Source organism: Lacerta agilis, chromosome 4 (assembly GCF_009819535.1).
Source record: "Lacerta agilis isolate rLacAgi1 chromosome 4, rLacAgi1.pri, whole genome shotgun sequence".
NCBI lineage: Eukaryota > Metazoa > Chordata > Lepidosauria > Squamata > Lacertidae > Lacerta > Lacerta agilis.
In genome coordinates this window covers 1,081,447-1,103,938 of record NC_046315.1, presented here as the reverse complement: position 1 = coordinate 1,103,938, position 22,492 = coordinate 1,081,447, and the positions used below count along the sequence as shown (strand labels likewise).

The following is a 22,492-nucleotide window of genomic DNA, read 5'->3' as shown; positions in this document are numbered from 1 at the left end:
ACTGGAAAGGTGAAGAGCTCCCGACTGTAGAAGAATGGCAGATGAAGTTAATGGACTTTATGGAACTCGCTGAACTGACCGCAAAACTCCGAGACCAGAGGGAGGAGAAGGTGCAAGAAGATTGGAAGAAATTTAAAGACTATTTAAAAAATCGTGAAAAATTAGATATTTGAAGCAGAATCAGTGAATATAAGTGGCTTTAGTTATAAGATGTTAGGTAAAAATAGTATATTAGAAGTAATGCTTATGGAAGATTTATGTTATTAAATGTTGCAATAAGTTATATGAGATGAGTTAGTTATTTAAAATTATAAAAAGATTAATGATGAATGATGGGAAAATAGTTACAAAGTTACTAAAGTAAATTAGTATTGAACACAGTTGAGAGAATGGGGGAAGTCCCCATATAAGATTTGAAATTAGTTTTAAACTATAAGCATTTATTGTTTCAGTGTTCGTGTTTTAGGTATGTATAAGTTTTCTTTACTTTTTTCAATGTTTATTTTTATTTTTAGTCCTTTATTGTATTTGTTTTTACTGTATTTGTGTGGTTTATTGTGATTTGTTGTTTAATGTGGAAAATCAATAGATGAACGCAGGTTTTCTGGAAGCTTCTGGCTGTAGAGCATTGACTGGACAGCCCAACGCAGGAACTCACAACTTCACTTGGATAACTATATACAGTATTTATTGGAACAACAAGTATCCAGAAGTTACTATGTACAGACTACTATGTACAGACTTACATAGTTACTATGTAAGTTACTATGTACAGACTTAGGAAAATAAAAGAAACAAAAGCAAAACCTCTCTCTCTCTCTCTCTCTCTCTCTCTCTCTCTCGCAACCTTCATTAGCCAAACCACACTACACAATACAAACCCCACACAGAGCTCATCTCTTTAGGAACTCCTTAACCAATCACAGGGTCTTTACTAAGGGTCTAGAGAGAGAGTAGATCTTGGCTTTCAGCCAACAGTTAATTGTCAGAGGCGGATAGCTGACTTTCTGCACGTAGGCACTTTGAAATCTCTAACACATCATGTTACGAGCACAAATGCAACACTCTCCACAAGGAGGGCAGTTGGCTAGTCTAATCCTCCTCCTGGCTTCCGCAGCATTTTGAAGTTCCTCCCTCCCTCTGACTCTGAAATATGCGCAAACTGAAATACGCACACTCATATAAGCAGCATAAATTACAAAGTCAGTTAAAAATAATGAGCAACTAAACCATTATTACCATTGAAAAGCTGTCTATTCCCATTCCACTCTCAATCTACAAAAATGCCAGGGAAAAGCAAATATGCCTTTACATGGTGCTGAAATGACCTAAGACCTATTTTAAGATTTTGCAATTTAGCAACACCCATTTAGTGCAGCAAAGTATAATGCTACCAAGAGTAAGTAGCATCACAAGTAAAACATAAAAAGGGGGGCTTGTGAAGAAATGAAAAATTGCGAGAGCATAAACTTTGGGATTAGTATTGAAAGGAGAGATATCATCAAATACACCATCACTCCAAAAAGCCAGCCTCATGGAGTATAATGGGACTTTCTTCCCAATAACTGCACTGGGATGATGTTCCGAACCTTCTTACTTCCATCAGCTGCATGGGAGAGTCACAACCCAACTGATGCTTCAATCCAATGTGCAGTTATTACACTGGCTATACAATCCTTATGTTAGTTACCCATGACATAAATCAATTAACTATTGGTTATGGTCTACCAACTATTAAAGAAAGTACGAAATCAGATCCTGAATGCTATAATACCATCTCTGTTTAGTTACAGGTGGGTAGCCGTGTTGGTCTGCCATAGTCAAAACAAAACAAAATAAAAAATTCCTTCCAGTAGCACCTTAGAGACCAACTAAGTTTGTTCTTGGTATGAGCTTTCGTGTGCATGCACACTTCTTCAGATCTCTGTTTAGTGAAGATCATAATGTAATTCCATGCATAATAATTGAGAATGAATGACTACATCATCTTCATGATCTATTTACATAATGTAGAAACAAAAAAAACCCAAACAGGACAGCAAATGTGAGTTTAGTTATGTAAGTATTAATAATTATATTGCCTATCATTAAGTGCTTAATTGTGTCATGCACTTCATCCTCTTGAGCATGCAATGTATTGACCTAGTCACTTAGATGATTTTTTTGTGGTGAGTGACTAATAAATCATATAAAAATAGCATATCTGAAGAAGTGTGCATGCACATGAAAGCTCATACCAATAACAAACTTAGTTGGTATCTAAGGTGCCACTGGAAAGATTTTTTATTTATTTTGTTTTGACTTCGGCAGACCAACACGGCTACCCACCTGTAACTAAAATGCCAATTGTTTCACTTCTCGTTTCTCGCATCCTTTTCTTTTTTAAAAAAATCATATTTATTGATTTTCCAATATATATTTCCAATTACCAATCAAATTACAATCCAAATTAATTATACAATTCCAATTAAAACAATTCCAATTATACCAAATTTTATAATTTATGGATTCCCCATGTCTCGGACTCCGGAGCGCTTTTCTTATCTCTTCCAGTTGCTTTCACAGTCCAATATTTTCACAGCCTCTGATAAATGCCAGCAAGCAGACACGATTATAATAAATAATATCTCTGTATGGATAAAGCCATCCTCCTTCCAAATGTCACATTTCGGCCGGCGCCATCTTGTCCTCCTCCTCTTGTAAATCAAACTTTGACACAGCAATCTCTCCCCCCCCCCCTGTGCATTCCTACCACTCCTTTCCAGGAGAGCCAGACACCTCGTAAATTCCACTATCAATCGTCCATCAAAGCTGGCTTCTCCCTTTGAAGTGGTGTTCAGCTCCACGGGTTCTCTTCAACAATCCACAAATCATTCTTTGCTGCGTCATTACCAGCCGGAGATCCTCCATTACTATTAAATCATTCCAAATCTTATTTCAATTCCATACAGTTTGTTTTTGTAATTTCCAATCTAATTCACTCTCAGTCTTTAAAGTCCACTTGCTATTTCCCTGTGAAAGTGGATTTTCTGGGGGAGGTTTCGCCCGTGTTAGGTAAGATATTGAGGCAAAACAAACGAAGAGTCCAGAGCTTACCCCCCTTCTTTTCCCAATTTCACATACCAATGTAAAGTCCACGTCTTCTTCCAGTTTTTGTTCTTAATCACTCAGGGCTGCAGTTGGCAACATTCTTCCCACTCCTTTGTCCGAGACATGCCCAAAATCTTTAACCAAATTTATATATCCAATTCTGGCTGGCTTTCCCTGTGGCCACAGCCTACCTGCTGTCCATTCTTGGGAATGGGGCCGTCCTCTTTGTCATAATCACGGAAACAGCCCTCCATTCCCCCATGTACACCTTCCTTGGCCTGCTAGCTGCCTGTGACTTGGGCTTGGCCACAGCCCTCCTGCCCACAATGCTCCGTGTCTTCCTCCTTGGATCAAGGGAGATCAGTGTGGACGCTTGCCTCTCCCAGCTCTTCTTCATCCACACGTTCTCCATCATGGAGTCCTCTGTGCTCTTGGCCATGGCCTTTGACCGCTTTGTGGCCATCTGCTACCCTTTGAGGTACACCTCCATCTTGACCAGCTCCAGGCTGGTCCACATTGGCTTGGCCATTGGCTTCCGGGGTGTGGCCTTGCATGTGCCAATCCCCTTTCTTCTCAAGAGGCTGACTTACTGCCACCATATGAATGCCCTTTCTCACTGCCTGCACCCGGATGTGATGAAGCTGGCCTGCCACAAGTCCAGCAGGGATGGCATCTACGGGCTCTTAGTAGTGTTCTCCTCTATGGGTCTAGACCCACTGCTCATCGTCTTGTCTTACATCTGGATCTTGAAGACCGTTGTGGTCATCACCTCACTGGATGAGCGCCACAAAGCTCTCAACACCTGTGCCTGCCACATCTCCGTGGTCCTGCTCTTCTACACCCCCCATGTTGGCATTGTCCTTGATCAGCCACCTCAAGCTCCACACCCACCCTTCCTCCACATTCTGTTGTCCTACATCCACTTCCTGGCCCCCACCTTTGTTCAACCCCGTGCTCTACTGCATCAAAATGAAGAGATGCGCCAAAGGATATCTGCAAAGCTCTTCTTGACCCAAAGGGCCCATTGGGAAGGCTGAAGACCCTGTCCACCTGCTCTGATGTAGAATCAGAAGGGAGGCCGGCTCCATGAGGGATCCATTGCCCTTCCCAATAGTTCATATCTCCCATCTGAACTTACTCCCCTCTTTGTATCTACTCCCAGCCTAAAACAATGCACATTCCATGTGGCCATGACTTCAACACACAATAGCAAAACAGCATCCTTGAGAGCAACTTCCGTCTTCTGCCAGGTGAAATCTCTATGTAAAATGAACACAGGCTTGCAAATTTGTGCCATAGAATTTGCCTTTTCTTTACACAGAAGCAATCCATGCCCAGTAAGGAAGTGAAAGGTATTGTTTCAGTGCAAATAAAGTTTTTAACCAATTTTCTACTGTTTGTTTGTGGAATTGCTGCAATCACAAAAAGCTGCATAGCTCCATATAGCAAGTCCAACAAATTTAACATGTGATAAAAAAATTCATTGACCAGAGTCCACTTTTAAATGCATTGTATGCAGTGGACTTTAGTCCACAAAAGTTTCTGCCATGATAAGTTGGTTAGTCTTGAAGGTGCCACAAAAGTCTGTTTTGCTGTCCCACCCTCTAAACCAAACTTTGGACCACTGACCACACTGTGGTCCCATAGTCATCCCCAGCACCCCCTACCCTACCCTCTAAAAAGCATTATTCGGAATAGGGGTTTGCATAACCCACCAAGGAAGATATTCAAAATCCAATTAAAACTAGTTTAATGAATTAATTAGTTTAATGAATTCAACAAAATTTATGAGCTTGATCCAGTGATATTTTTTCCAAAGTCTGATAGGCGTTCTCGCCTCTAGTGCTCTCCCGCCTCTCTCTTGCCTCTTAACACCCGAGGGTGCAGTTCCACCAACTTTGGGAAGCATTACTTGAAGAAGAAGAAGAAGAAGAAGAAGAAGAAGAAGAAGAAGAAGAAGAGTTTGGATTTGATATCCTGCTTTATCACTACCCGAAGGAGTCTCAAAGCGGCTAACATTCTCCTTTCCCTTCCTCCCCCACAACAAACACTCTGTGAGGTGAGTGGGGCTGAGAGACTTCAGAGAAGTGTGACTAGCCCAAGGTCACCCAGCAGCTGCATGTGGAGGAGCGTAGACACGAACCCGGTTCCCCAGATTACGAGTCTACCACTCTTAATCACTACACCACACTGGCTCTCACACCACACTCCCTAGAAAAGACCCTGATGTTGGGAAAGATGGAGGGCACAAGGAGAAGGAGACGACAGAGGACGAGATGGTTGGACAGTGTTCTGGAAGCGATTAGCATGAGTTTGGCCAAACTGCGAGAGGCAGTGAAGGATAGGCGTGCCTGGCGTGCTCTGGTCCATGGGGTCACGAAGAGTCGGACACGACTGAACGACAACAACACTTTAAGTGGTGCTTCTGGCACTAAGTGCAGATCCATCTCCCAGAGGAGTCAGCAGAGGGAGGCAATTACAAGCAGGTACCTGCTGGGAGGCTCAAAGCTGGCAGAGCTCCCTCCTTCCCGCAGGTGCCAGCCTGGGAAGAACCATAAAGGCCATTTGATTATTCTGTGGACTACAGGCTCTGCAACACACTCACTCACTCTCTCACTCATGATTTCCAGGGCTCTGAAGGCCCCAGGACCTATCTTCTAGATAGATTAGGGTGTGCTGGACCACCTAGTTTGCAGGGTATGAATGCATGCTTCTATGTGGGAAGAAGTCTGTTTGGGCAGCAAACCAGCAAATAAGCCATTGGTTTTTCCATGCCTACCAGCTAATTTCTCCATAATGGTACCACATTCAGGACAGATACAAGAAACAATTTCTTCTTGCAGCACATAGTTAAACCATGGAACTCGCTCCCACAAGAGGCAGTGATGGAGGAGGAGAGGATGGCCGAGGGTTACTAGCCAGGATGGCTCCGCTCTGCCTGCACAGTCAGAGACAGTAATGCTTCTGGAAACTACAGGTGGAGGGAAAGTGCTCTTGTGTTTGAATCCTGCTTGATCTGGTTCCTTCACAGAGACTTTGGTCTGCATCAGATGCAAGTAGTTGGGGGGAGAAGCCAGAGTTGAACAAGCAAAGAGTGGGATGGAGAAAGGAAGGTGAGGTGAAGCGAGGAGGGCTAAGGTGGTCCAGAAAGGTGTGTGGAGGAGCTGGGTCTTGAAAAGGTCCTTGAAAGAGGAAAGCCCTCTGCAGAGAGAGGGAAGCTGGTCCAAGCAGAGAGGAGGCTGCCCTATACAGAGTCAGGCACCAGTGGTCTCAGGCACAGGTCTCTCCCCGGTCTAGCTGCTGCAGCTGCTGCTGCTGGGGATCTATTGCACCTACCGCTGAGCTACAGCCATGGCATTGCCAATAGAGCAAATCAAAAGCAGCTGCAGATTCGGGACAGACTTCTTCTTCACACAACGCAAAATCAATGCCACTGGAGGCAGCGATGGCCCCCATCATTGATGCTTTTAAAAAGGGAATTAGACAAATTCGCAGAGGGTAGTTAGGATATCAATGGCTATCCATCACAATGGCTGTGTTCCAATTCTAGAACTGTAGAGTTGGTACCCTTGCAATCATAAGGCTTTCCCCCCGGATTTTGAATGTTTTCTGCCCACCTTGTGTATTCAGTTACAACAGTTACAAAATATATAGAAGGATGTCATATAGAGGGGGGAGAAAGGTTGTTTTCTGCTGCTCCAGAGAAGTGGACACAGAGCAATGGATTCAAACTACAAGAAAGAAGATTCCACCTAAACATTAGGAAGAACTTCCTGACAGTAAGAGACAGTAAGAGACAGTGGAATTTGCTGCAAAGGAGTGTGGTGGAGTCTCCTTCTTTGGAGGTCTTTAAGCGGAGGCTTGACAGCCATCTGTGAGGAATGCTTTGATGGTGTTTCCTGCTCGGCAGGGGGTTGGACTGGATGGCCCTTGGGGTCTCTTCCAACTCTAGGATTCTATGATTCTATCTCACAGCTTTAAATGCCTACTCAGATGATTAGAAAGTTGAGGTATTTTTTAATGTTTTGATTTTTACCTTTTCTGTGTTTTAATGTAGGGCTGTATTTTCTCTCTCTTGCTTTTACTGTTCTGTTTTCGCTTTGAGGTTTTGTCTCGTTTTGTTTTCCAATGGGATAAATTTGTGAAATAAGTAGAATAGAATAAGTAAATTATTTGAGGACTTGGTTGCACAACTATCCTCCAGCCTCCACCTTTGGGAAGGGAGGCAGGCAGCAAGAAGAGAGAGGGTGAGAGATGGCATTTCTGGGTGCTAAGCGAGGAGAGAGCTTTGGGGAAAGAGAAGACCTCTAGAGGACATTCACTTAGGGTGCTGAGGAACTCATACCTCCTCTTTGCCGCTCCTCAAAAGTCACTTGCACAACTCCCCTTTCTTCTACAATGAGCCCAATTCTAGCTTTTACATAAGCTGACTTCTAGACAGTTGAATTGGATTTTGTATTGCAATTTGGAGTAGACTGTACTCTTATCTAAATCTGCCCTGCAAAAGGGAACTCGCACTGTAGTCTCATTATTTGAACCATAGAATAATAGAGTACAGTTTTATTGGTCATCCAGCCCAACCTCCTGCAATGCAGGAATCACAGCTACAGAATCTCTGACAGATGGCCACCCAGCCTCACCCTGCCTTCTTTCATACAACCAGTCCATGAGATTCCTCTGGCTGTCGGCTTCCTCTGCCTTAGCCTCCCTTTTGCCCCTTGGAGAATTCAACAGGGAGGATGAAGAAGATGGGGACAAGAGTAGAACGAGTTGGCTCTGCCTGTTATTGGCTCTGGCAACACCCACAGTACTTCCCTAAGCCCTACCAGCCCCCACAGCTTTCAGGCAGCTGTACTATCAAGTTACTACCATTTTTCTGCCTTTTTCCTCTCAGGGGTCCCATCTCCAGAAGACCAAAACTTGTAAGGAACGCCTTGGATATTCTTCATGCCCTAACCACTGTTGGTTGGTAGTAGGACACCTTTTCCTTACTCGCAGCCAAGAGGCTGATGCTCCTGGAGGGACCCAGCAGACCACACCATGGATCTCCAAAACAGCAGCAAGCCCAGGCCACCGGTGGTCTGGCTTACTGGGTTCCCTGGCATGGAGTCCAGCCACATCTGGATTTCCATCCCATTCTGCTCCATGTACATCATTTCCATCTTGGGAAATGCCATTATTCTGTTCATTATCAAAACAGACCAAAGCCTCCACGAGCCCATGTACATTTTCCTCTCCATGCTTGCCCTGACAGACCTAGGCTTATCCCTCTCCACCATGCCTACCACCCTGGGCATCTTTTGGTTCAACGCCAGAAGAGTCAGCCTGGGTGCCTGTTTCACTCAGCTGTTCTTCATCCACTCGCTTTCCTTCATAGAATCCTCCATTCTCTTGGCCATGGCTTTTGACCGCCTCGTGGCCATCCGGAACCCTCTGAGATATGCCTCCATCTTAACTGTGCCAAGGATAAGCAAGATGGGGCTGGCCTTTGTGTTCAGAGGTGTGGCCCTGATTTTCCCACTGCCCTTCCTTCTCAGGAGGCTTCAGTACTGCCGGGCCAACGTCCTCTTCCACTCTGTCTGTATGCACCCAGAGGTGATGAAGCTGGCCTGCTCAGACATCACGGTCAACAGCATCTATGGGATGTTTGTCATCGTCTCCACGGTAGGCGTGGACTCGCTCCTGATCCTGCTGTCTTACATCATGATCCTCAAGACGGTCCTGAGCATCGCTTCGCGGGTGGAGCGCCTCAAGACCCTCAACACTTGCGTCTCCCACATCTGCGCCGTCTTGCTCTTCTACATGCCCATGATTGGCTTGTCTGTGATTCACAGGTTTGGGGAGGATTCTCCTCTCCTCATCCGCATTTTCATGGGGTATGTTTACCTGCTGGTGCCACCCTTAATGAACCCTGTTGTGTACAGTGTGAAAACAAAGCAGATTCGGGCCAGGATAATCCAGATATTCTCCAAGTGAAGGACCACCCCCTCATTCTTAGAACCTGTTGTGCTTTTCTGAAATTTGCTGGCAAAGGGGTGGTGGTGGGGAGCCACTCTGAAACAGTTTCAGTGGTGATGGTTGGGAACTCTGGGTCAGATGAGGACAGCTGTGGCCCAGCAAGGCTCATCTTATGTTCCTGGTGAGGTCTTGGTCCATGTCCTGGGTGGATGGAGAGAGCAGCAGGTGTCTGAAATGCAGGTGTCTAAGATTTAAAAAGACCTCCCGGAGTGTATTACAAAGACCACTAATAAGGCTGTCCCATCTACTTTTTGGGAATGGGGTTATTGGTTTTTTTGCTTTGGTTTTATTATTATATTTTGTGTTCTCATTTTATATTTTAGTGTGAAGCGCCCTGTGATCTTTGGATGAAGGTTGGTGTACAAATTTAATAAATAAAAAATAAATTTCTACCCAATTCCTTCTTATGTTTGGTGCATCTGCAGCAGCACAACCAGACACCTTCACCTGCCCCACCTGCCACAAAACATGTCTCTCCTGAATTAATCTCTGCAGCCACAGCAGGTGCTGCAATCTTCCAACAGTTTAACTTCACCTTCAAAGGCACACTCCTCCATTGTCTCCTGGGACAGACGGATGCCAATCATTTTATTCACCATCCATGTATTGGCTTTTTACCTTGTTCCCTATTGGCTACATCCACTTTATAATTGCATTTGCATTACATGCTTTGCCTCAGCAAACAATGAAAACTGTTTCGGATATGATCTTGTGTTTTGTGGCCCTTCCTACTTCTTCAACCTTATCCACTGGGGTGCAATATTGAGACCAGGTACACTTTCCTTTGAGGAAAGGTTGCTGCATTTGAGGCTTTTGAGTTTAGAGAAAAAGTGAGCAAGAGACAAATTAATCTTAGTTTATAAAATTATGCATGGCACAGAGGAAAGTTTTTCTCCCTCTCTTCTAACACCTACATAGCTGTCAACCTTTCCCTTTTTTGTGGGAAATTCCCTTATAGCATTGGGAAACAGCAGGGAGGGTTGACAGCTATGAACACCTAGCAATCGTGGAGATCCAATGAAGCTAAATGTTGGAAGATTCAGGACAGATAAATGAAAGTCTGTGCAGTGCACAGTCCAACTATGGAACTCCCTCCCACGGAGGAGGAGGGATGGCCACCAACCTAGATGGGTTTAAAAGAGAATTGGACACATCAGGGGCGTACCCAGGATCAAAACTGGGGGGGGGGAACCAAGCCATGTTCGTTCAGGTTGTGACATTTCGGCACGGAAAGGTGAATGAAACCAAAAAATTAGGGAAATTATATATAATTATAGCAGTGCTTTATTACGGTAGTTATTACAATTATTTGCTTGAATTTTTTTAATTTTTTTAAATTTTTATTCTAGTTACATGTCTTATACCAGGGGTGGCCAACTCCCAAGAGACTGTGATCTACTTTCAGCAGTGATCTACCCCCATTTTTTGGGGTTCAGCTCAAAGTTGTTGACCTTTTTGGGGGATGAGGAATGCCCCGTTTTTTAGAGGTTCGGTTCGTTTTTAGATTACTGACCACATTATGTAAACAGCAAACAAAGACAGCTTCAAAAAACAGAAAAACCTTCCCCCCCAAACAGAAAGCCTCAAATGTTTGAAAAACTCAGTTTCCCAGGATCCTCAGCCCTCGCAAAGGAACTACTCACCATGCAAGGGAACTCAGTTTCCAAAGCTCCCTTGCAACGATCAGCCGGCGCAACACACACACACACACACACACACACACACACACACAGTGTCGGCCAAGAGCTCAATTGTTATTGAGATTTTGGGAGGGGGAGAAAGACCAGTAGTTGAGCTTTTTTAGGAGAGCTTTTTTCCTTTTAGGCTGCCGATAACCTTTTATTTATTTTTTTGCTTCTGGGGGGAGGGCAGCTGCCCCTTCTGCCCCCCCTGGGTACACCCATGGGATACATTCCTAGAACAGAGGGCTGTCAATGGCTATTAGCCCTGATGACTAAGCTCTGTCTCCACAGTTGAATGTTTCTGAATCCCAGTTGCTGGAAACCACGGGAGGGGAGAGTTGCTCTTATGCTTAAATCCTGCTTACAAGTTACCCATAAGGGGCGTCTGGTTGGCCACTGTGAGAATAGGAGGCTGGAGTAGATGGGCCACTGGCCTGACCCAGCACAGGCTCTTTTATGTTCTTATGCTCAGCTGCTGCCACCGGACATTTACCTCCTTGTGTCAGGTGTGGAGAGTCCTCCCCTCCCTTCAGTAGCTTCACAGATAAGAATTAACGAGCAGTTGATAGATTTATAGTCTTTTTATTACATCATCATATTAAGATTTAGTGTCAGGAATAACGTAGTCCTGGACACAGCAGAGTGAACGCAGGTTTTCTGGAAGCTTCTGGCTGTAGAGCATTTTTTTAATATAAACTTTATTATTTTAAAAAACACTCAGACGTGTAACAAATATCACAACATTGAGAATTAAATACAGCAAAACATAACATAAGGGAAGAAGAAAGAGAAAAAGAAAAAAAAAGAAAGAAGGAAAGATGTAAAGGAAGAAAGGAAAAGAAAAGTAATAAAAAGGAAAATTAAAAATATTTACATTATTACCAAAAAGAATAATCCAATACAAACATCAAAAACAAAATTATAACATAATTTCCACACTCAGTTTTTGGAGCATTGACTGGACGGCACAATGCAGGAACTCAGCAACTCACTTGGATAACTATATACAGTATTTATTGGAGCAACAAGGGTCTTTACTAAGGGTCTAGAGAGAGAGTAGATCTTGGCTTTCAGCCAACAGTTAATTGTCAGAGGTGGATAGGTGGACTTTCTGCACGTAGGCACTTCACATTAAAATACAAAATGAAAACACAAAATATAATAATAAAACCAAAACAAAACAAAACAATAACCCCATTCCCAAGAAATGGATGGGTATTTTAGATTCTAAAGCCTTAGGACAGGGACAGCCTTATTAGTGGTCTTTGTAAGACACTCTGGGAGGTCTTTTTAAATCTTAGACACCTGCATTTCAGACACCTGCTGCTCTCTCCATCCACCCAGGACATGGACCAAGACCTCACCAGGAACATAAGATGAGCCTTGCTGGGCCACAGCTGTCCTCATCTGACCCAGAGTTCCCAACCATCACCACTGAAACTGTTTCAGAGTGGCTCCCCACCACCACCCCTTTGCCAGCAAATTTCAGAAAAGCACAACAGGTTCTAAGAATGAGGGGGTGGTCCTTCACTTGGAGAATATCTGGATTATCCTGGCCCGAATCTGCTTTGTTTTCACACTGTACACAACAGGGTTCATTAAGGGTGGCACCAGCAGGTAAACATACCCCATGAAAATGCGGATGAGGAGAGGAGAATCCTTCCCAAACCTGTGAATCACAGACAAGCCAATCATGGGCATGTAGAAGAGCAAGACGGCACAGATGTGGGAGACGCAAGTGTTGAGGGCCTTGAGGCGCTCCACCCGCGAAGCGATGCTCAGGACCGTCTTGAGGATCATGATGTAAGACAGCAGGATCAGGAGCGAGTCCACGCCTACCGTGGAGACGATGACGAACATCCCATAGATGCTGTTGACCGTGATGTCTGAGCAGGCCAGCTTCATCACCTCTTGGTGCAGACAGAAAGAGTGGAAGAGGACGTTGGCCCGGCAGTACTGATGCCTCCTGAGAAGGAAGGGCAGTGGGAAAATCAGGGCCACACCTCTGAACACGAAGGCCAGCCCCATCTTGCTTATCCTTGGCACAGTTAAGATGGAGGCATATCTCAGAGGGTTCCGGATGGCCACGAGGCGGTCAAAAGCCATGGCCAAGAGAATGGAGGATTCTATGAAGGAAAGCGAGTGGATGAAGAACAGCTGAGTGAAACAGGCACCCAGGCTGACTCTTCTGGCGTTGAACCAAAATATGCCCAGGATGGTAGGCATGGTGGAGAGGGATAAGCCTAGGTCTGTCAGGGCAAGCATGGAGAGGAAAATGTACATGGGCTCGTGGAGGCTTTGGTCTGTTTTGATAATGAACAGAATAACGGCATTTCCCAAGATGGAAATGATGTACATGGAGCAGAATGGGATGGAAATCCAGATGTGGCTGGACTCCATGCCAGGGAACCCAGTAAGCCAGACCACTGGTGGCCTGGGCTTGGTGCTGTTTTGGAGATCCATGATGTGGTCTGCTGGGTCCCTCCAGGAGCATCAGCCTCTTGGCTGCGAGTAAGGAAAAGGTGTCCTACTACCAACCAACATTGGTTAGGGCATGAAGAATATCCAAAGCGTTCCTTACAAGTTTTGGTCTTCTGGAGATGGGACCCCTGAGAGGAAAAAGGCAGAAAAATGGTAGTAACTTGATAGTACAGCTGCCTGAAAGCTGTGGGGGCTGGTAGGGCTTAGGGAAGTACTGTAGGTGTTGCCAGAGCCAATAACAGGCAGAGCCAACTCGTTCTACCTTTGTCCCCATCTTCTTCATCCTCCCTGTTGAATTCTCCAAGGGGCAAAAGGGAGGCTAAGGCAGAGGAAGCCGACAGCCAGAGGAATCTCATGGACTGGTTGTATGAAAGAAGGCAGGGTGAGGCTGGGTGGCCATCTGTCAGAGAATCTGTAGCTGTGATTCCTGCATTGCAGGAGGTTGGGCTGGATGACCAATAAAACTGTACTCTATTATTCTATGGTTCAAATAATGAGACTACACTGCGAGTTCCCTTTTGCAGGGCAGATTTAGATAAGAGTACTGTCTACTCCAAATGCCAATACAAAATCCAATTCAACTGTCTAGAAGTGAGCTTATGTAAAAGCTAGAATTGGGCTCATTGTAGAAGAAAGGGGAGTTGTGCAAGTGACTTTTGAGGAGCGGCAAAGAGGAGGTATGAGTTCCTCAGCACCCTAAGTGAATGTCCTCTAGAGGTCTTATCTTTCCCCAAAGCTCTCTCCACGCTTAGCACCCAGAAATGCCATCTCTCGCCCTCTCTCTTCTTGCTGCCTGCCTCCCTTCCCAAAGGTGGAGGCTGGAGGATAGTTGTGCAACCAAGTCCTCAAATAATTTACTTATTCTATTCTATTTATTTCACAAATTTATCCAATTGGAAAACAAAACGAGACAAAACCTCAAAGCGAAAACAGAACAGTAAAACAAGAGAGAGAAAATACAGCCCTACATTAAAACACACAAAAGGTAAAAAATCAAAACATTAAAAAATACCTCAACTTTCTAATCATCTGGGTAGGCACTTAAAGTTGTGAGATAGAATCATAGAATCCTAGAGTTGGAAGAGACCACAAGGGCCATCCAGTCCAACCCCCTGCCAATCAGGAAACACCATCCAAGCATTCCTGACAGATGGCTGTCAAGCCTCCGCTTCAAGACCTCCAAAGAAGGAGACTCCACCACACTCCTTGGCAGCAAATTCCACTGCCGAACAGCTCTCACTGTCAGGAAGTTCTTCCTAATGTTTAGGTGGAATCTTCTTTCTTGTAGTTTGAATCCATTGCCCTGTGTCCACTTCTCAGGAGCAGCAGAAAACAACCTTTCACCCTCCTCTATATGGCATCCTTTTATATATTTTGTAACTGTTGTAACTGAATATACAAGGTGGGCAGAAAACATTCAAAATCGGGGGGGGGGGAGCCTTACGATAGCAAGGGTACCAACTCTACAGTTCTAGAATTGGAACAAAGCCATTGTGATGGATAGCCATTGATATCCTAACTACCCTCTGCAAATTTGTCTAATTCAATTTTTAAAGGCATCAATGATGGGGGCCATCGCTGCCTCCAGTGGCATTGATTTTGCGTTGTGTGAAGAAGTCTGTCCCGAATCTGCAGCTGCTTTTGATTTGCTCTATTGGCAATGCCATGGCTGTAGCTCAGCGGTAGGTGCAATAGATCCCCAGCAGCAGCAGCTGCAGCAGCTAGACCGGGGAGAGACCTGTGCCTGAGACCACTGGTGCCTGACTCTGTATAGGGCAGCCTCTTCTCTGCTTGGACCAGCTTCCCTCTCTCTGCAGAGGGCTTTCCTCTTTCAAGGACCTTTTCAAGACCCAGCTCCTCCACACACCTTTCTGGACCACCTTAGCCCTCCTCGCTTCACCTCACTTTCCTTTCTCCATCCCACTCTTTGCTTGTTCAACTCTGGCTTCTCCCCCCAACTACCTGCATCTGATGCAGACCAAAGTCTCTGTGAAGGAACCAGATCAAGCAGGATTCAAACACAAGAGAACTTTCCCTCCACCTGTAGTTTCCAGAAGCATTACTGTCTCTGACTGTGCAGGCAGAGCAGAGCCATCCTGGCTAGTAACCCTCGGCCATCCTCTCCTCCTCCATCACTGCCTCTTGTGGGAGCGAGTTCCATGGTTTAACTATGTGCTGCAAGAAGAAATCATTTCTTGTATCTGTCCTGAATGTGGTACCATTATGGAGAAATTAGCTGGTAGGCATGGAAAAACCAATGGCTTCTTTGCTGGTTTGCTGCCCAAACAGACCTCTTCCCACATAGAAGCATGCATTCATACCCTGCAAACTAGGTGGTCCAGCACACCCTAATCTATCTAGAAGATAGGTCCTGGGTCCTTCAGAGCCATGGAAATCATGAGTGAGAGAGTAAGTGAGTGTGTTGCAGAGCCTGTAGTCCACAGAATAATCAAATGGCCTTTATGGTTCTTCCCAGGCTGGCACCTGCGGGAAGGAGGGAGCTCTGCCAGCTTTGAGCCTCCCAGCAGGTACCTGCTTGTAATTGCCTCCCTCTGCTGACTCCTCTGGGAGATGGACCTGCACTTAGTGCCAGAAGCACCACTTAAAGCAATGCTTCCCAAAGTTGGTGGAACTGCACCCTCGGGTGTTAAGAGGCAAGAGAGAGGCAGGAGAGCACTAGAGGCAAGAACGCCTATCAGACTTTGGAAAAAAATATCACTGGATCAAGCTCATCAATTTTGTTGAATTCACTAAACTAATTAATTCATTAAACTAGTTTTAATTGGATTTTGAATAAGTGTGAAATAATGGTTACTGTTTTGAATTTTATTGTGCCACTATCTTCCTTGGTGGGTTATGCAAACCCCTATTCCGAATAATGCTTTTTAGAGGGTAGGGTAGGGGGTGCTGGGGAGTTTTGTGGCACCTTCAAGACTAACCAACTTATCATGGCAGAAACTTTTGTGGACTAAAGTCCACTACATACAATGCATTTAAAAGTGGACTGGTCAAAGATTTTTTTTTTTTATCACATGTTCAATTTGTTGGACTTGCTATATGGAGCTATGCAGCTTTTTGTGATTGCAGCAATTCCACAAACAAACAGTAGAAAATTGGTTAAAAACTTTATTAGCACTGAAACAATACCTTCCATTTCCTTACTGGGCATGGATTGCTTCTGTGTAAAGAAAAGGCAAATTCTACGGCACAAATTTGCAAGCCTGTGTTCATTTTACATAGAGATTTCACCTGGCAGAAGACGGAACTTGCTCTCAAGGATGCTGTTTTGCTATTGTGTGTTGAAGTCATGGCCACGTGGAATGTGCATTGTTTTAGGCTGGGAGTAGATACAAAGAGGGGAGTAAGTTCAGATGGGAGATTTGAACTATTGGGAAGGGCAATGGATCCCTCATGGAGCCGGCCTCCCTTCTGATTCTACATCAGAGCAGGTGGACAGGGTCTTCAGCCTTCCCAATGGGCCCTTTGGGTCAAGAAGAGCTTTGCAGATATCCTTTGGCGCATCTCTTTCATTTTGACACAGTAGAGCACGGGGTTGAACAAAGGTGGGGCCAGGAAGTGGATGTAGGACAACAGAATGTGGAGGCAGGGTGGGGTGTGGAGCTTGAGGTGGCTGATCAAGGACAATGCCAACATGGGGGTGTAGAAGAGCAGGACCACGGAGATGTGGCAGGCACAGGTGTTGAGAGCTTTGTGGCGCTCATCCAGTGAGGTGATGACCACAACGGTCTTCAAGATCCAGATGTAAGACAAGACGATGAGCAGTGGGTCTAGACCCATAGTGGAGAACACTACTAAGAGCCCGTAGATGCCATCCCTGCTGGACTTGTGGCAGGCCAGCTTCATCACATCCGGGTGCAGGCAGTATGAGTGAGAAAGGGCGTTCATATGGTGGCAGTAAGTCAGCCTCTTGAGAAGAAAGGGGATTGGCACATGCAAGGCCACACCCCGGAAGCCAATGGCCAAGCCAATGTGGACCAGCCTGGAGCTGGTCAAGATGGAGGTGTATCTCAAAGGGTAGCAGATGGCCACAAAGCGGTCAAAGGCCATGGCCAAGAGCACAGAGGACTCCATGATGGAGAACGTGTGGATGAAGAAGAGCTGGGAGAGGCAAGCATCCACACTGATCTCCCTTGATCCAAGGAGGAAGACACGGAGCATTGTGGGCAGGAGGGCTGTGGCCAAGCCCAAGTCACAGGCAGCTAGCAGGCCAAGGAAGGTGTACATGGGGGAATGGAGGGCTGTTTCCGTGATTATGACAAAGAGGACGGCCCCATTCCCAAGAATGGACAGCAGGTAGGCTGTGGCCACAGGGAATGCCAGCCAATATGGGGTGGATTCTAGTCCAGGGAAACCCATCAGGAGAAAGAGAAGCCCAGGGAGGGCAGTATCATTAGGGTGGTGAAGAATGGTGTGATTAGTCATTGTTGATGGAGGGTCTTGCAGCTCCATTCTCTAGAAAGGGATGTGAGAAACGAGAAGTGAAACAATTGTGCATTTTAGTTACAGGGAGTTGTGTTGATCTGCTGTAGTAAAAAAAAAAATAATCAAAAAATCTTTCCAGTAGCACCTTAGAGACCAACTAAGTTTGTTATTGGTATGAGCTTTCGTGTGCTTGCACACTTCTTCAAATACAGTGAGGGGGGGGGAAGTATTTGATCCCCTGCTAAATTTGCCCATTTGCCCTCTGATGAAGAAATGACCAGCCCATAATTTTAATCGTAGGTTTATTGTAGCTGTGAGAGACAGAATAACAACAGGAAAACCCCCAGAAGTCAGAGAACACTGAAACAGTGAAGAAGTGTGCATGCACACAAAAGCTCATACCAAAAACCAACATAGTTGGTCTCTAAGGTACTACTGGAAGGATTTTTTTTATTTTATTTCAAATGTGCATTTGAATTATTATTCTTAAAGTCATTACACGAGTAATCACTTTTGCTCTTACATGGAGAATTTTAACCTCAAAAGTAGAATCGTAGAATCCTAGAGTTGGAAGAGACCCCAAGGGCCATCCAGTCCAACCCCCTGCCAAGCAGGAAACATCATCAAAGCATTCCTGACAGATGGCTGTCAAGCCTCCGCTTAAAGACCTCCAAAGAAGGAGACTCCACCACACTCCTTGGCAGCAAATTCCACTGCCGAACAGCTCTTACTGTCAGGAAGTTCTTCCTAATGTTTAGGTGGAATCTTCTTTCTTGTAGTTTGAATCCATTGCCCCATGTCCACTTCTCTGGAGCAGCAGAAAACAACCTTTCTCCCTCCTCTACATGACATCCTTTTATATATTTGAACATGGCTATCATATCCCCCCTTAACCTTCTCTTCTCCAGGCTAAACATACCCAGCTCCCTAAGCCATCCCTCATAAGGCACTGTTTCCTATCCTTTGACCATTTTGGTTGCCCTCCTCTGGACACCTTCCAGCTTGTCAGTATCCTTCTTGAACTGGGGTGCCCACAATGTCTGTGCACAATATATGTCTTGCAAAAGCAGTAACACCCTGCCTCTGCAGCAGCATCGCCACCACCTCACTGCTCAAATCACATTTCTAAGGTTTCTCAGGAGTCAGTGAACTGCACTTTGTGTCAGCTGGACAATGCTGGTTACAACAAACAACAATTTAATGTCAACAGGTGACTGAGTTTGAGGTGCAAAGCTGTGCAAAAGGAATGGAACTAAGACTGCAAATAATAACATGAGAAGAGCCTGCAGGATCAGGCCAGTGGCCAACCAGATGTCTCAGTGGGAAACGCACAAGCAGGACCCAGGCACAAGAGCAACTCCCGCCCAGCAAGTGGGATTCAGAAGCGTTTACTACCTCCAATTGTGGATTATGTAAATCTTTTTTCATTCCAAAATTCTTATTGCTATTTTTTATTTGATTTATTAGTCACTCACTACAAAAAAAATCATCTAAGTGACTAGGTCAATACATTGCATGCTCAAGAGGATGAAGTGCATGACACAATTAAGCACTTAATGATAGGTAATATAATTATTATTACTTACATGACTAAACTCACATTTGCTGTCCTGTTTGGGTTTTTTTGTTGCTACATTATGTAAATGGATCATGAAGATGATGTAGTCATTCATTCTCAATTATTTTGCATGGAATTACATTATTATCTTCACTAAACACAGATGGTATTATAGCATTCAGGATCTGATTTCGTACTTTCTTTAGTAGTTGGTAGACCATAACCAATAGTTAATTGATTTATGTCATGGGTAACTAACATAAGGATTGTATAGCCAGTGTAATAACTGCACATTGGATTGAAGCATCAGTTGGGTTGTGACTCTCCCATGCAGCTGATGGAAGTAAGAAGGTTTGGAACATCATCCCAGTGCAGTTATTGGGAAGAAAGTCCCATTATACTCCATGAGGCTGGCTTTTTGGAGTGATGGTGTATTTGATGATATCTCTCCTTTCAATACTAATCCCAAAGTTTATGCTCTCTCAATTTTTCATTCTTCTCAAGCCCCCTTTTTATGTTTTACTTGTGATGCCACTTACTCTTGGTAGCATTATACTTTGCTGCACTAAATGGGTGTTGCTAAATTGCAAAATCTTAAAATAGTAATAATAAATCAGGTGGTTTCAGTGTGTCCAAAAAGCTCTACTGGAGTGCACCCCACGTCTTCTCCCTCGGATCCCTGATCATCACCATTATCTGCAAGCATGTACCTAAGAATGAGACTAAAATGCGAACGTTTCTCAAATGCCCCTGGCTGTGGTTTCTTGTGGCCGCAACTGTTGTCATTTGCCTAGCCAAAACTAACTGCACCATTTTCTTAACAGATCACTATCCAACCTTCTCTTAGCCAGAATAACTTCTGCTGCCTAATGCGGAATAAAGCAATAACAGAAGAGAGAGTAAACCCTGTCTAAAAATCAATCCCCTTCATGGATCACTGCCTTGTCGTGGCGAAGGGGCTTGAATTCCTCAGGGAAGTATGGACAGGTCAAGATGGACAGGTCATAGTGGAGAGTTTGGACCAAACGTGATCCACCTGGAGGAGGAACTGGCAACCCACTCCAGTATCCCTGCCAAGAAAACTCCATGGACAAAGACAACAAAAATCAATACTAATTGTTAAGCGCTTGGTTAAGCACACTTTTTATTGCTGTTGCACAAATTCAAAAAGTGCCAAGATCAAGCTGGGTGGGTATTTAGAGTGCACACAGATTCTTCTTTTGCAGCTGCAGATTGAATCTGAACTGGGCCAGCAAGGAAGAATCTTTGCAGCCACGCCTTGGACAGCGGCAGACTTTGGCCTCTCAGATTTCATTGGCAACCTTTGCAACAACAACAACAAAAAACCTCTACTGCCCCCACCTTTTGGACTCCATTCTACAGCATTGTTGTGGCACCCTCTGCAGCAGTGCCCAGTACGGCCGCAGTGGTCATGCGAACCTAAGACAACCTCTGCCTTGGGTTCTTTTTGAAGAAGAGAAGCATCAGGAACATGTGATGTAAAGTGGGCTCTGTATTCCATCTTTGCCTTTGCATTTGAATCACCTTGACAAGCATTATACAGAAGGGAAGGGAAGCATTGTTTCAAAACTCTAAATAATTTCCCTTTGTCTCACGCTGCACCTGACTTGCTCTTCACTTCGGCTGCTTCTCAGTTTGCAGTTCCTTTTCATTTCATGCCCTACAGAAGGAACTGTTCTGCCTTCCGTTCCCTGGAATAATACCAGCGCCTCATTGCTGGGGAAAAGAGGAGGATGTGGTAGAGCTTTTTCCCTAACAGCTCACTCTTGCATTTTGTGCCCTCCCCATTGCTATTTATTCAGGGAACAATCACCCAGCAGAACGCTCAGCTGCATGACGGTGCCATGCCATGGCACACTCTCTCTTCTTGGGCAACTTCTGTTTGCTGCTATTTGCTCCTGCTGCTGTGCTGCACTTTCCCAGAATCCTAGAATTGTAGAGTTGGAAGGGACCCCAAGGGTCATCTAATCCAACCCCCTGCAATACAGGAATCTCCCCCCCCCCACAACATGGGGCTCAAACTCACAACCCTGAGATTAAGAGTCTCATGCTCTACCGACTAAGCTATCCCAGGAATAGATATGATGCTTATCGTAACACCTCTCAGTCTCTTTTCCAGGCTAAACACACCCAGCTTCCTCAAATGAGGTTCTCACATTCTTTAAGGGAGGTTGCCAGCAATCTGGCTGTGCGGGAAGAGATTTGCCGATGCAGCTCTGCCTGCTCCCTCTCCATAACAACTGACGACGGCAAAAGGCTCCCCAGATGTAAAATAAATATATTTTATTGAACAAATAATACATGCCAGAGCTGTGCTGTAGCTGCACATGCCAGGCTGTGGGCTGGGAGGGAATTTTGCACCTGCTTCCCCCACCCTGGAGCCCCAACAGAGCTGTAGTCCAAAACATCAAGCTGGGAGGAATGGGCAGGTTGGGGAAGGTGGTTATGTACAAACCTAAATGGCGCCAAGGAAAAGCAGCTGGTACCACTTGTTCCTTCCCAGGGCAAGGCATGTAGAATCATAGAATGGATTCCTTTATTATTTAGGCATTGCATAAAATTTAAGCACTACCAAACTGGGACCGAATGAAACTATAACCCAACCAATAAAACTAACAATAACCTAAAAACAGAATAAAGCACACATCAACATTCTACATTTCTGGACAGGCTTGTCTAAACAAGAATGTTTTCAGTAGGCACCGAAAAGAGTACATTGAAGTCACCTGCCTCTGACAAGGCCTCCCACCTGTCAGCAATTCTGTGCTAACTGCAGCTTCCAGGTACTTAGAAGTAGAGGTAGAGAAGGGAAGCTGCTGGATTGCTGTGAACCTCTCCGTTCATCCTGCTGCTATTTTGTTGGGCAAGATCAAGACCAGCAGCACCCGAAACATCCTCACCAGGAAATAAGTTCCCCTGAACTCCTTGGGAACTTCTCCATCCTAAGGGAGCGTGTTCAAAATGGGGCAAGACACCTCTTCATCGGGGATCCTTTTCCCTGAGAAGCAAGCAAGCAATCCTCTGTGTTTTCAGGTCAGATTATCAGAGGGAAACAGGAGAACAGTCTCACATTAGCCAATGAAACAGCTGCGGGAGCTTGCAGGAAAAGATGCACGGAAGCAGAATAACTGACCGGATTAATTCTGCGAGATGCTGAGGGTTCCAGGGAACTTCCAGGTCACTGGAACCGGCAGTGCAG

At 45.0% G+C, this 22,492-nt stretch overlaps 5 protein-coding genes across 5 annotated transcripts in view; 2 read left to right on the top strand and 3 right to left on the bottom strand.

Moving 5' to 3' along the window:
* The window catches only part of LOC117044871, a 628,087-nt gene that overhangs the window by 122,261 nt on the left and 483,334 nt on the right, over positions 1 to 22,492 (top strand). The gene's annotated exons all lie outside the window — the stretch shown is intronic.
* LOC117044870 overlaps positions 1 to 22,492 on the bottom strand; it is an 878,236-nt gene that overhangs the window by 478,220 nt on the left and 377,524 nt on the right. The gene's annotated exons all lie outside the window — the stretch shown is intronic.
* On the top strand, positions 8,131 to 9,298 carry LOC117044910 (olfactory receptor 51G2-like). The gene has a single exon (XM_033145703.1). The coding sequence runs from the start codon at positions 8,131 to 8,133 to the stop codon at positions 9,064 to 9,066; it is 936 nt and encodes a 311-aa protein (XP_033001594.1). The 3' UTR covers positions 9,067 to 9,298.
* On the bottom strand, positions 11,986 to 13,353 carry LOC117044909 (olfactory receptor 51G2-like). The gene has a single exon (XM_033145702.1). The coding sequence runs from the start codon at positions 13,251 to 13,253 to the stop codon at positions 12,318 to 12,320; it is 936 nt and encodes a 311-aa protein (XP_033001593.1). The 5' UTR covers positions 13,254 to 13,353; the 3' UTR covers positions 11,986 to 12,317.
* Positions 16,734 to 17,783, bottom strand: LOC117044898 (olfactory receptor 51G2-like). Its single transcript, XM_033145690.1, has one exon. It carries the CDS (start codon positions 17,739 to 17,741, stop codon positions 16,734 to 16,736), a length of 1,008 nt encoding a protein of 335 aa, XP_033001581.1. The 5' UTR covers positions 17,742 to 17,783.